General features: G+C 42.2%; 2 protein-coding genes across 2 annotated transcripts; both read right to left on the bottom strand.

The window, feature by feature from the left end:
* Positions 1-206: 206 nt before the first annotated feature.
* LOC134496813 (vomeronasal type-2 receptor 26-like) lies at positions 207-4,659 on the bottom strand. The gene is made up of 5 exons (XM_063302526.1): positions 4,582-4,659; positions 3,982-4,080; positions 2,196-2,423; positions 1,388-1,514; positions 207-1,111 (listed from the first exon to the last, which is right to left on the bottom strand). Exons 1-5 carry the CDS (start codon positions 4,657-4,659, stop codon positions 207-209), a joined length of 1,437 nt encoding a protein of 478 aa, XP_063158596.1.
* Positions 4,660-7,628: 2,969 nt separating this feature from the next.
* On the bottom strand, positions 7,629-8,570 carry LOC134497424 (olfactory receptor 10C1-like). The gene has a single exon (XM_063303083.1). The coding sequence runs from the start codon at positions 8,568-8,570 to the stop codon at positions 7,629-7,631; it is 942 nt and encodes a 313-aa protein (XP_063159153.1).
* Positions 8,571-14,169: the final 5,599 nt, after the last annotated feature.

Genomic DNA, 14,169 nt, shown 5'->3' with positions numbered 1-14,169 from the left:
CAGCCACACAGATAGATGAACCATTAACATTTTTTGTTAGCAAAAAGGCACATAATTAGCATTCCATCATACCAAATTTTGCCCCTAACAAATGGGCCAATCTTAACTCTGAATCTTTCAGGGATGGTCCTTTCAGCCACAGGAGCAATGGTATTTTCCTGTTTTAGAGCTACCACATGCTACTCCTAGCTCCTTCTCATGCAGTATCAATCATTCCTTTTCCTTACCAATTGCTCCTTCTTATTTAATTCAGGCCGCATTAGAATAATGTAGCACTTGGGAAGGAAAATACAACTCAATAAACCAAAAGCAGAGGCTAAGATGGAGAAGATCTCCACGGCTACCATGGATTTTCCCTTTGTGCTCAGGTAGGTGGGGATGAAGGACAACCAAACGCTGCAAAACACCAACATGCTGAAAGTGATGAACTTGGCTTCATTGAAACTGTCAGGCAGTTTCCTGGCAAAGAAAGCCACCGTGAAGCTGACAATGGCCAGAAGACCCAGGTAGCCCAGCACAACGTAGAACATGACATCTGAGCCTTCATGGCACTGCACTAGGATCTCGCCCACTTGGGAATGCTTCTCTAATTCTGGAAAGGGGGGCTTGTTCACCAACCAAACAGCACAGATGCAAATCTGAATCAAAGAACAAACCACCATGACCAAGATTGCTATCCTCCTTCCCACCCACTTCCTCATCTTATTCCCTGGTTTGGTAGCCACAAAGGCCAGAACCACAGTGATCGTTTTGGCCAGTATGCAGGAAACAGCAATGGAGAAGGTGATGCCAAACACAGCTTGCCTGAAAAGGCAGGTCATCTTCCTGGGTCTTCCTATGAAGAAGAAAGAGCAGAGGAAACATAGGAGCAGAGAGGAGAGCAGGATACACGTGATGCTCCAGTTGTTGGCTTTGACAATGGGAGTGTTTGAGTGTAACCTGAAGATCCCCATCACAACGACTGTGGCCATGGAAAGGAGAAGAGCCAAAGATGTCAGAGCTGCTCCCAGGCCATCTTCATAGGACAGGAAAGTCATTACTTTGGGAATACATTTGTGCTGATTCGTGTTAGGATACTGGTCTTCTGGGCACAGCTCACATTCATCCGCATCTGAAGATCACAAGCAGAAATTCAGTATTTGTAGTTTGTAGAAATATTATCCACACCTTGTTATCTTTTGCCTGATGGAGAAAAGCAATTTTTGAAGTCTACAATAATAATTTTAAAAAACCTGAATCAAGATGAGGATGCCTTAAGATCATCATCTTCAAGAATAGAAATTATGGTAAAGCAACAAGAAGTAGAGAAGGAGAAAAGATGTTCCACTTGATCAAAATTGAACACTTCTGGGTGTTCTCCTAAGAAGCTCAGAGTTCCTTCACTTACCCTTTTGTGTTGAGATCCTCCCTGAGGGGCACGGAATACAATCATAGCAACACATTTGTTTTCCCTGCTGAATAAGCATGCTGTGTCCAGGATGGCAGCTCTCAACACAGGTAGAATTTGGCACCATCTGTTAATATTTTAAAAAGCAGGATTTAAAATGGGAATTAGTTTGTTTTCTCCTTTCAGTACCAATTCTGAATTACATATGTTTGAAATTACAGAAAGACCTCAGAAATTATGTCAGTGGCACAACCCTGAGGCAGGAATCGGTTTAACTAGTAGTTCCTTGAATGAGTGATGTTAGGATCACAGGCTTAAACCACTCCTTTCAGTCACTAATGGTTAAACTTCACAGATTTCTCTTCTCTTAAGTTAAAATTAATCCAAACACTCTCCTAAAATCAACAGTCACCAAAGAGTGAAGAACACACAGATCTTGGAGATGTCTTCATGTAACTATTTGTCACTCATCACAAAGGAGAAATTCATCCCCATGTGGAATTATCTAGTCAGTGCTCCTCCTTTCTATTTTCTCCAAAAAGGCATTCCTTTCCATCTGTTTCCCCAAAAGCCCAGAGCTTTGATGCTCCAGACATATCAGTCCTTTAAATTTCAGGACCAAATCATACCTAGTTCTGAAATAAAAATATGAAAAGCAGTATTGTCAAACTTGTGTTTTTGTTTCTTCTGATACATCTTCCAAATTCAGATGTCTCAAGCAATCTCCTTGCCACTCTCCAGACTGTATTGGTGACACACCACTCAGATGACACTGTGATTAAACACAGGAAAATATAATCGTTCCAACCTGATGAAACTTGGGATTCCACGTAATGGCACTTGCATTAATGGTGAATTCTTTTCCAGCTGGAACATGGGAATCGATTCTTCCAACGTGGACTCTCTGGAAGGATTCATTGGGGAACGTCACCAAATTGATGAGGTCATAGCCTATTGCTAAGTCTCTACTTTCATCAAGAAATATTTCGTCTCCAATGTTATTGTTAAAGCGGACACGTCTCAAAAAAGAATGAAGCTAGATGGAAGGGGGAAAAGTAGGTGATCATTCTAAAGAGTAGAAAATGTCATCTGAAATGTCAGTCTGATATATAAATAGAGATTTGCCACAATACTGCAAAAGTATGCTTTCCAAGCATGCCAAGTACTGAAATGATTTCTTTAAAGAGAGCATGGAAGTTTAGTCATAATATATTTTAGCTGAATCTTTCCAGCCCACCATAGAGTCATCCCACTTGGTCTCAACCATTTAAGATGACAGAAAGTAACAATATTTTTCCCTAATTTTTTTCTGAGAAAATGAAACTCTGCCTATCACTCAGTTTTCAAATTCATTCTCCAGAGAGCCATCTCCCTGTTTCATGAATGTTATCAAGAAACCTTTTGTTTCAAAGAGATCATGTTATAGCCAATTCATCTCCTTTTTACTTCTGTCCAGATCACAACTTACAGCTGTTCTGGGGCATTACAGCTACAAGCAATAATCATACAATTGAGGACCTTTTACTCCTTTATAAATGACAGTCAAAAATAAGCTTCCTTATTTTTCCCTCTCTACATACTGGATATAAGCAATTGAAAGTTTTAGAATAATCAATCAGAAAGAGACTCAGAATGGTTTAAATTATCACCCATTTCCCACTCTTCTACAGTCTTCTACATTTTTTTTAATTGAGAAGTACAAAAACTGCATCTGATAAATTATCAAACAAGATCGTCCATGATAATTTAATAGGGTCATTTTTTTTCATTTTTTTCATTTTGCTTTTCTTCTGTAATTTCCAAATCTGATTCTGCTCACAAGCTTTAGCTGTGAGTACCTGCCAGGGATGAACTTTTTGGAGATCCCATTGGCCTTGGCTACTGCTTCGCTTCCATTTGCTTCTCCAGGAATACAAAGCATGGAGCGAATGTGCTACAATATAAACAGCATTGTAGATGCTGTAGCTCCAACCAGACATGCCCATTTCAAAGACAAATCCAGGGAGGTTCTCCAGCTTCTCTTCCCCAGTGCAGTTTTCCATTTTCCCCTCATACAAGTGGTGGGCATTGAGTGAGCAGAAGAATGTCGATGTCCAGAATTCAGAGAGGAAATAAAATGTCGACTTCAGAGGATTTATTGTCTCAAGAAAATTGTGAAATCCTGGCACGGCGTTTGTCTGGAGTGAGAATGACAGTGTGCCATTGAAGGAATTTTTGCTAAATCTGCTCGCAGGGTCCTGAGCAGTGAAATCCCACTCACAGGTTGTGATCCACACCTTCTCGAGAGGACACTTATTCCCAATTTCCATTGAGTATAAAACCATTTGTAATCCCTCCAGAGACTGACCATCTCCATATACAAGGAACACATTGATTTCACTCTGAGAGATAACAGATTGAATTTGATTCATTTCTCTCTTAAGTATCTCCCTCGATAAAAATAGTGACAATGTTGGGATCAACTGTATCCAAGCTATGCAAATATTATGTTGCAAGAGCTTGGGTCTCAGAGTTTGAAGAAAGCTTTCGCCACTCTCATTGTCAGAAACAATGAGGCTAATCCAGTTCCATCCAAAATATCGGAGAAGTCCAACAATCCCCATGTACTGAAGAGCTTCATTGGGGACCATGCGGTAGAAAGGAGGAAAACCAATCTTGTCTCTCAACACGGGGTCAGAGGAGCCATAACTGGCCTGGGGAAAAATGACAATTTTAACTGAAAGAAAAGTACTCAGCCTGTATAAGCTGATTGCAAACAACTGCTAATATTACATTACAAATTTCCTAAATATTCTAGAAAACCCATTTTTGTATATTCTTTTGGTGGGTGGGGGGACTCGATTACATTGTCCGTGGGTGCATCTTTGGAAGACCTGACATGCCAGTTTGGGGAGATTTCATATCTATGTGGTCACTAAGAGTCAACACCGACTTCATGACACATAATCAGTCAATCAATCAATCAATCAGAGTACTTAAGTTGGGAGTTGTAAAGAGGGTATGGAAGAAATTGGACTTCTCCAGTTTTCTACCCTGCAGCAATCAAAGTGTAGTTTCTTAGTCTTTCCTTTCCTTAGTAGGGAATCATCATAGATGTAAAATCACAATTCAAGCAAGAGAGAAATTTGCTTTTGCGGTGGAGACTTCACAGTCACTCTCCTCCTAGTTCTAGATATCTATTTCCAAACACTGACCTGTGGAACCTTGTAAGTACTTAAGATGTTGGCCATGTGAATTGAATTCTGGGAGGTGAGTCCCCCAACGACGGCCATGGTATTCTCGGTGGCACAGAGGTAATTGAGTGGATTTCCTTGTCTGAGGAAGAGAAGATCCAAAGTGGTCCAAGTGGTGCGCCATGAATTGTATGCATTGTCGTAAATCTGGGACCCTAATGTGGCGTTGGGTAACAGATCAGGATCCTTGTTGATCTCTTGAATGGCAAAAAGAAAAGCAAGGACATGCTGGTAGTTTTTAGGGATCAGGCTGCAGAAATAAAAATAATTTTGTAAGCTTAAATCTCACCTGAGGATCAGGTGGCTTACAGCTGAGATCCTCTGTCTTTACACATAAAATGCATGTTGCTGTCTGTATGATCAGGAAATCTTTTTCAACTAATTTCTCCTCATTCTCTCAGTGTGTTCATTTGTGTGCTATACAGATTACATTTTAAAATTCATTGTGATTTTGTCTGTATTTTATTGTTTGTCCAATTCTTTAACATTTGGAGCTCCTGTGGTCCTCAGAGGTAGCAGTCAGCTTCTCCCACTAGAGAAGGAACGCTCTCCTTGAAGGAGTGGACATTGGAAAAACACATGGTATTCAAACACGCCACCTCTCTTACCTGCCTCTGTAAAAATGAGAACACAGGACAGCTTCTCTCTTCACCTATAAACTTCCTTTCCTTTATATAAAAACTAATAGCTGATCTTTTGGAAATGTCCTTAATACCAGCTTATCATTCTGTCTACACACTTTGAAAGGGGACCTGAAAAATGTGACGTCCCTTTGACAATTAGCTCATAATGTTCTTACACCTGGTGCTCTCGGGTGGCACCAGGGATGCCGGTTGAGGCCATCCTATCTCATGGACCAATAGAATTTCAAGCAAAATTGTACGTTTCAGTGAGAAAAGGATAAATAATCTTCAGTGAATATAATGCCTTAAGAGAACATGTTCATTATCATTCCTGTCACAGTGGGGGGGGGGGGTGTCTAAACCCTACAAGACAGACACTCAGGCTCCTTAGCAAATCCATCTTCACATCCAAACGTTTCACCAAAACAAATCACAAGCAGAGACCTCAAGAGATTCCGTAAGAGTCAGATGTGGAACAAGTTTCCTCTTGGCTGAATTGGTGCTGCTGGAGTGGTGAGGAAATAGCTGAGGTATCAATACGCAAAAACTGGACAAGTGTGAAAGAGAGATGCCTGCGTTTAAATACGGTGATTTATTTTGTGAAATTAAAAATCAAGGGCTACATCTAATACATTATTTCCAAGGAACAAAGAACGACTGCATCAGTGTTTTAATGGAAGATGATGATCAGGTCAAGTCCAGGATTCCAAAATAAATCAATCAATGAAGAATTACTTACTAAGCAGATCTAGCAGAAGAATCTGGACTTTCCTCAAAGCTCTGCAGCCCGAAATTGCCAAGAGTCAGGGATACAAATTCACCAATTATAATTTCATCTGAAGGATCGGATGGATTGGAAGAACTTTGCCTCCTCCAAGGATTGTTCGGGTTCAGACATCTGCTGGAAGGATCACTCAGCCCTCCTATGACCACAATTACATGAAGAGCTAAGCCCCAACCCAACCGTGCCATGCTGATAGTCAGCCCTCACCTGCAACATCTGTCTCGGCAGAAGATTTGGGAAAAAGAAGGACAGAACTGTGGTGCCATCCAGTGCAGCTCATGGGTGGGTGGGAAAAGACCTTTGAACAAGGTTTTTATAGACTGAGCACAATTTAGCAGACTTGAAGTGAGCTCTGGAGACCACGATTTTCTAGCTCTCAGCTAGTTCTGAAATTTGTTCCACTAAGCACAGTAATTGTAGTAATTATAGGGCACAGATGCAGTTTTGGTAAAGAAAGCAATCTCCGTATAAGCCATAGGGGATGCTGATGTTAGTCCCACAGAGGAGAGAAATAGAAATTTATAATTTACTATAATTCAGTGGCCTCCCAGTTCCAAATGTCTCTGGGCAGCTTATGCTTAAAACAAAGTAAAAGAGAGAGAGAGAGAGAGAAAGAGAAATCATCAGCATCTAGAAGGCAAGCTCTCTAGAACAAACAAAATGTCCCACAGAAGCTCAACCACCATCTTGCCCCAAGGCCTGGGAGAATACCCAAGTCTTTGGTGATTTTTCTGAATGGCATCTGGGCAGGAGTCATGGAGATCTCTGGTAGGTTGCTATTCCAGAGGAGAGGCACCACAGCAGGTAAGGCATGTTTCCTAAGTCCTGAAGAACCACACTGTTTAATGGAAGAGACCCAAAGCGCACCCACATTGCCCAGTCTCTGCGGAGGTCTCATTGCAGTCCCTCAAATAGCCAGGACATCTGCCATGAAGGGCTTTATCAGTGGTATTCAGCACCTTGAATTGCACCTGGAAGCCAACTGGTACAATGTATTTGCTATCCAGTTTACACAATAAATACCTCCTGACAAATTTACAAGTTCTCCTTGTACTTCCATTGAGCCAGATAAGAAGTAAGAATTAAGAGAAGAAAATTGTAGAACAGAAAAAAGTTTATCAGGATCTATTAATAAAGGACGTCCCTGGCCAGGAACAGACAGATCACACAAAGGGGCCAGACTGGTTAACGGACAGGAAAGCACACTCATGGCTGGTAGAATCGGGGCTTCTGCTAACCTGAGGAAACAGAGTGGGTCCAAAGTCTCAGCCTCCTTGCCTCTGACCTTGGTCCCTCTAGCCCTCACGCTGCCCTCTTCTCTCTTTCAGCCACATTTTCTCCTAATTGTCTGAGTTCTATGGTAGACTTCCTTCTGAGGGAATGGCCAGTGAATCCTTTACTTGCGTTCTAGCAGGATATTCAACTTAGGTTTTCTGCAGGGCTTCTCCCATTGTTTTCCATACCTCTGTCTCCAACTGTGGGTTATTCCACAGTTAAGCGTAACATCTGCCACTGGCATCTCCTAGAATTCATTCCACTGCCTAAATATGTGCATAATAACTGTAATCTGATGAAGAGGTGAAAGAGGTATAATTGGATTATTACCTAAGGAAGACCTGTTTCCTTACTGCTGATTTCATGAAAGCAGCTTTAATCTCTTTATTCCTCAAGCTGTAAATGATGGGGTTCAAGCTTGGGGTCACTACTATGTACAGCACTGCAAGGAATCTGTTACTGTCCATGGAATATGCTGAGTTGGGACGAATGTAGGTAAAAATGCCAGTTCCATAGAAAATGCAGACCACAGTGAGATGTGAGGAACACGTGGAAAATGCTTTGCGCCTGTTCTTGGCCACTGGCATCCTGAAAATAGTGGAGATGATGAGGATGTAGGAAAAAAGGATGAGCAAAAAGGGTACCAGGATAACTAGAACTGCCATTGTGGCAATGGCCACTTCATTTTTGTAGGTATTGGTGGAAGCCAGTCTCAGAACAGGCAAAACATCACAGAAGAAGTGGCTGATTCTATTTGACCCACAGAAGGGAAGAGTCAATATTGAAATGGATTGGCCCAAACCTATGAAAACCCCAATGGCCCATGAGGCAGCAGCAAGCTTAGTACATTCCCTGTAGTTCATGATATAGGGATATTGCAAGGGTTTGCAAATGGCAACATAGCGGTCATAAGCCATGACACAAAGAAGACAACAATCAGTGCTACCAAAGAGAATGAAGAAACACATTTGACATCCACAGCCCCAAAAAGATATAGTCTGGTTCTCTGATAATAAATTCATTAGCAAATTTGGGCCGATGGTCGAGGTGTAGCCGATTTCCAGAAAGGACAAGTTCCAGAGGAAGAAGTACATTGGAGTATGAAGGGTAGGATTGAGAATGATGAGGATCAAAATCAGGCTGTTGCCCATCAAGGCCATGAAGTAGAATGTCAGAACCAGGCAAAAGAGAAGTTCTTGCAGAGTCTGGAAATCAGAGAAGCCCAGCAGGGCAATCTCAGTGAAGCAGGTGCCATTGTCTTTTTTCATGGTACCACCCAGATAGGACCTTGGGAACACAAGAGAAGTATGAAATAAGAAATTAAATAATTCTTTTAAGCATTTTTTTAAAAAATAAATCAGCTTGTCATACTTCGCAACCTATATCCTAATTCTTTCATGTTTACTCAGAAGTGGTAAATTGAATCAAGTGATTAGTTGGTTCAAGTAGTAAACTGGATGACTGCAATGTTAGTTTAATGTTGTCTGCATTCCGTGTATAATTCCATCATCTTAGTGAATCATGCAAGCACTGTAGGATACTTTCTCACAATTCATTTTTAGCATTTTCAATCCTGTTTAAGACACAGGTTTGATTGCATGTGCTGCCCGCTTATGATTTCTTTCTTCATCATTTCAGGGATTCTGTCCAGAATAGGAAGTCTATAAGAATAAAGTCCAATTTTAAAGTATTGTCTTGGAATAACACCCTTTTCATACCTGAAATTATGCACGTATGTTTTAACTCAGAATTCTGAAATGCTAATGTAATGGGAGGATTGCCAGAAAAGGGAACTGGGTCATACTGAAGGCAGCTCAGTTTCCCATTAAATGTGACTTCTGCCTATTGTTTACCATCTACAGTGAGCCATTCCTGTTAGGTAAAAAAGGTCCCTTTCCATCCAAGGCAGAATATCAACTTGTGCAGAAATTTCAGGCATGATCTCTTCAAGCATCAAAAGAATCAAATATTAACCATAAGCAAAAAGCTGACAATAAAACTCTCTTAATGTTCCCCTAAATATCACTTAAAATTAAAATTCCTTTTCATGAAGTTCCAGAATGGGAGGTACCAACCCAACAATCATGACCTTTAGCAAATTATGAGGTATTGATCTTACTTTGCAAAGGGTTTTCTGACGATTTCAGATCGATGGGCTATTGCTTCTTAAGGAACTCTGAAAGTGCTGTATTATTCACTGGCAATTTGAGGGCTTCAATGCCCCTGCCATACCTAAGTCTTCACGCAGTCTCTCCTCTGGAAAAAAAAAAAATGATACTATGTAGGGTTCTTACATCAGCCGACATCAAGGACTCTGAAGGAGTCACTGGATTCCTAGAGGGTCTGAAACTCCAGAGAAACTAGAGGACTTTTTCTCTAACAAGATCTCATGACAGAAGCCCAAGGATTCATCCTGGGGATTTGGTAAATGAACACCAGAGGACAATCTAGACCTGGGGAAAGCTGCCCAGAGTCACTTGCTGAGATGGGCAGCTATAGAAATCAAATAATTAATAGATAGATAGATGATTGATAGATAGATAGATAGATAGATAGATAGATAGATAGATAGATAGATAGATAAATTCCTTACAGCAGAATTAGCAAACCCAGTCCCCTCAGAAGCTGGATATTTTCGGGTCCAGTTTCTATGATTCTCTGACCGTTCACCATGATTATTTGTCTTACAGGAATCGGAGAGCCAAGCCAGTTTGGTGTAGTGGTTAAGGCACCAGGCTAGAAATGGGGAGATGGTGAGTTCTAGTCCCATCTTAGTCACAAAGCCAGCTGGGTGACTTTGGGCCAGTCACTCTCTCTCAGCTCTAGGAAGGAGACAATGGCAAACTGCTTCCCAAATCTTATCAAGAAAACTTCAGGGACTTGTCCAGGCAGTCGCCAGGAGTCAGCACTGACGCAAAGACACCCCCAAAAGTCCAAAAGATAATACCTTCGGTGATATCGTTGATATTGCTCCTGCACTTCCTGCCATGGTGATCAATAACCACATGGGAGATATAGCATTTGCCCAGAGCACCATTTTAATATGTCTCCTCCTCTTCCCTGAACTCAGAAATGCCTGTTAAGTTCAGATCCATTCATATTTCTTCCCTACTCATTGATACCCACACTGTTTGAATCTCAAAGTGCACGCTTTGCTCGTCATAATTAAACTACGCCTTTTGTTGGGTTTAACACAAGTCCATCACCAAAACCCTGAATGACTGGGCAGGCCTTGATCTGGAGCTTCTAGCAATCAGTCTTGGCCTTGCAATCTTGAGAGTGCATGAACAGCTCTTCTAGTGGCGGCAGATTTGTTACGTTATTCCAAGTCAGGTGGTACAGAGCAGATCCCGGCAGAAGGAACATTTGTTGACATTACACATTCATCTAAACTTTAAAGGCTGCCTATCTAGCTGTGCTGTTCAGACTGAGCACCAGACAGGTTCTCCAAGAACAATCTTTATTAGATAACTGTTTACAATAATGAAGTGCTTGATATGCTATTCTTGGTTAAGCAAGCCCAACTGGGCCAACTGGAGGCAAAGTGCATTGGCACTTTGCTGGGCAGCCCTGATCAAAAGCAGACCCAGGGCTTATATACCCTCGTCCTACTACATTGCAAAGACAAGACAAAGAACAAGGCAGACACGTGGAAATTACAGCAGGAGGTTGGAATGTTTTTGATAAAGCCATCGGTGCAACCTTATTGATCCCTTCCCAGTAGGTCAGCATGGCAGCCATACCGTCTCTGAGATATGGTCGGTGAATAAAAACCATTTGCCTTACCAGGCCACAGGTTCCTGGCTGATTTTTCTCTCTGTCACCACTCTGGGTCACTTCAGCTTGCTGTGAATGTTTTCCAGCAAGGGCACCTTAAGTGGTTCACATGTATTGGGGTGCATCACATAGACTTGGTACTGAATGCAGTTCACATGTGTGGGGGGGATAACTTTTACCACCACACCCTGAAGTTGAAAGTATTTAATCCCCAACAGCAGAAGTCCCCAATTCAGGAGATGATATTATTGATAGCCACGTATGCAGTATCCCCACCCTTTATCTGATTGTCTCATCTGGGCCAGCTTCGGCTGTGGAAAAAGAAGAAAAAATTCTAAAGGCAGCCCCTCAACAGCAGTGGGCCAAAACGCCCCTTTTTGCTGCACTCCTGGGTGGGGCTGAGCTAACTTTGTGTTCAAAACAGGAAAAAAGCCTCAGCAGTCGCTTTGCAGAGCTGCTGGGTGGGGCTGAGATAAAGAGCTGCTGAGCTTAGTTTAGCTTAGCTTAGCTTAGCTTAGCTTAGCTTAGTTTAGCTTATCTTAGCTTAGCTTAGCTTAGCTTAGTTTAGTTTAGTTTAGCTTAGCTCAGCCCCGCCCAGCAGCTCTTTGCAACACCCAGCCCAGCCTGGCCCAGCAGCAAAGGTCAGCTGGAGCGGCAAAGTGCAGAGCGCCAGGGACTCGGAGTGCAGGGTGGAAGGGCAACTGCTGCTGGGGCTGGGCTGGGGCAACTGTGGCTTCACAGGGCATGGCAAGCAGCCTCAGAGCCACGTGGTTCTGGGGCTGCTTGCTGCCCTGCAAGGCGGGGTGCAGGGCAACCAAAAGGGCAGAGATATGGGGAAGATAGGTGGGGGGAGAGTTGGAGGCAGTCCCCTACCTTATTGAGAATCAGGGCTGGGAAGAACTCAGGTGCTTGGCTAAGGACCAGTAAAATTCACTTAACAACAGCAAGGGGAATTGCCAGGATTGCCGTCACTAAGTGATGCAGTCACCTGACACCTTACTTTACAGCCACATCGTTTAGCGATGGAAATTCCAGTCCCAAGTACTGTCATTAAGGGAGGACCAGCTGTTATGCTTTCTGGGTGTCTGCAGAGTGATTTCTGGGGATAGCTCATCCATGACAATGATGGTAATTCAAGGTCACCAGAGTGAAGTGGAAAGCGCTGACTGAGAAGGCCTTCTACTTCCCTGCTAAGGAGTTTCTCAAGATGACCAGTGGAACTAAATGGATGCTACAGTGATAAACACCAAGGCTGCCAAGGTCACATTCATGCAGAGAAGAAGGATATGCGTCTCAGGATGGTTGTTCTGCAAGTAGAAGCTGCTCATAAGTGAAATGGTTTATTCCCTTGGGTCTCCAAAAATATAACACCAACAATGCTGCACTGCTAGGGAAGCTATGGTGAGGCCTGAGAAACAGGAAGCTTGAAGTTCATAATGACCTTGTAGTAGAGTAGTTTGCTGATGAGCAAGTTATGATGTTAAAAGTTAGCACGCATCACAAGGAAAATCACCGTACGATGGAGAGAGAAATATACCTGGTTTTTTTCACAGAGTAAATGCTTTTCCTTCTTCATTTCCTGGTTGCTGGAGGGGGGAATGAGATTTGAAATGTCTGCGATATACCTGATACTTTCTAGGTCTTGGAAAGGTTATATTATGGGTTGTAGTTCACACCATTCTGTTTGCGTTATAGGAGAAAACAGAATTAAAATGAATTAAAATCAACCCATTTATTAGAAGTTCCTTTTTGCATTAGGACCAAAGGGCCTGGTTCGTTAACTGGGTGAGGCTTAATTTCTTCTGTTTTGAGGATGAACAGACATACTAGAAAATCCCAGTGCTACCACCCAAAACTCATACTGCACATGGATCTGATATTGTTAGCTCCCCTCTTCTCAATTCTTCTCTTACTAATGCAGTACCTCAGACAGAGAGACTGGGGCAAAAGGCCTGTTATATTCCACCTGCTTTATACAGAGGATCAGTTATTTATCAACAATGAAAGCATTAATAACATTGTTTGAAGAGAGAGTATAATTGTTCCTCTTTGAAGGATGCATCATCCAAACTCCTTGTTTGTTCTTTGTTAAAACAAAACAAACAAACAAAACAAGGCTGCTTGATTAATCACAAGAGCTACCGGAGCCTCTTCCCTTCTTGTCACCTCTTTTTTGTTTCTTTCTTTCTTTTGGATTCCATCCAGCTTTCAACTTGCCTGTTCGGCTTCACTCAGACCATTTAATAATACAGATATTAGAGAAACCAAAACAGAGCAGGGAACTGGCAGCTGCCAACTCTAGGCCTCAAACCACATATACAGCAGTCCCGCAGTTGAGATCTTCTGCTTCTTTCTGCTGCACAAGCACCTTGAAGGAGACTTTTCAGGGTCAAGTTAAAAGCCCCTAACCCACATATATATCTTCCCAGGGAGAGCAAAGCACTGGCCCGACTATATATTCGCAAATTAGGCAGCTACCCCTTCTACAAAAAACACTTTCCCAGGGTAATTAAAAGTATCCGCTCAGTCATAAAACTTGGAGAAGGCCAAGGAAAGATGGTAAATTTGAAGAAAGAGAAGATACCACCAGATGAGCAGAGCTCTGGGAAAGCAAAAGATAGTAACTCCCTACACAGAAACGATGTTCATAGAATATTGCCTCTTTGTTTTTTCAAAAACTATCTTCATAGTCTTCCCCATTGCTTCATAGTTACACACTAATTACCTCATGGACCTCACTAGGCCCCTGATATGTTCCATCCAAGGAAATAAGTTGTTGCTGTATCCAGTCACATGTCTATTCTAATCTGAATAAGACTTTAACCCCATGCCTCTTCATGCCTGCCTTTTCATCCAGTGCTGTCAGTAAATCAACTTACACTTCAATGTGCTTGTGCCCTGCTCTCTGATTCAAATGTAACCCTAAGAAATCCTTCTACAACCCCAATGGACCAAGAGCCCCCTGTTCCTCAATCAGAGAAGAGGTTGACATCCGTGCATTGTTCTTGCAGATGACCTGTATGGTCTCAAGCTCCTTGCATTGACTTGTAATCTGATGAAGGGATGAAAACAGTTCATGCAATTGTATGA

Source organism: Candoia aspera, chromosome 4 (genome assembly GCF_035149785.1).
Source record: "Candoia aspera isolate rCanAsp1 chromosome 4, rCanAsp1.hap2, whole genome shotgun sequence".
Taxonomy (NCBI): domain Eukaryota; kingdom Metazoa; phylum Chordata; class Lepidosauria; order Squamata; family Boidae; genus Candoia; species Candoia aspera.
Note: the sequence above shows the minus strand (reverse complement) of the source record. Positions and strands in the feature narration are given on the sequence as shown.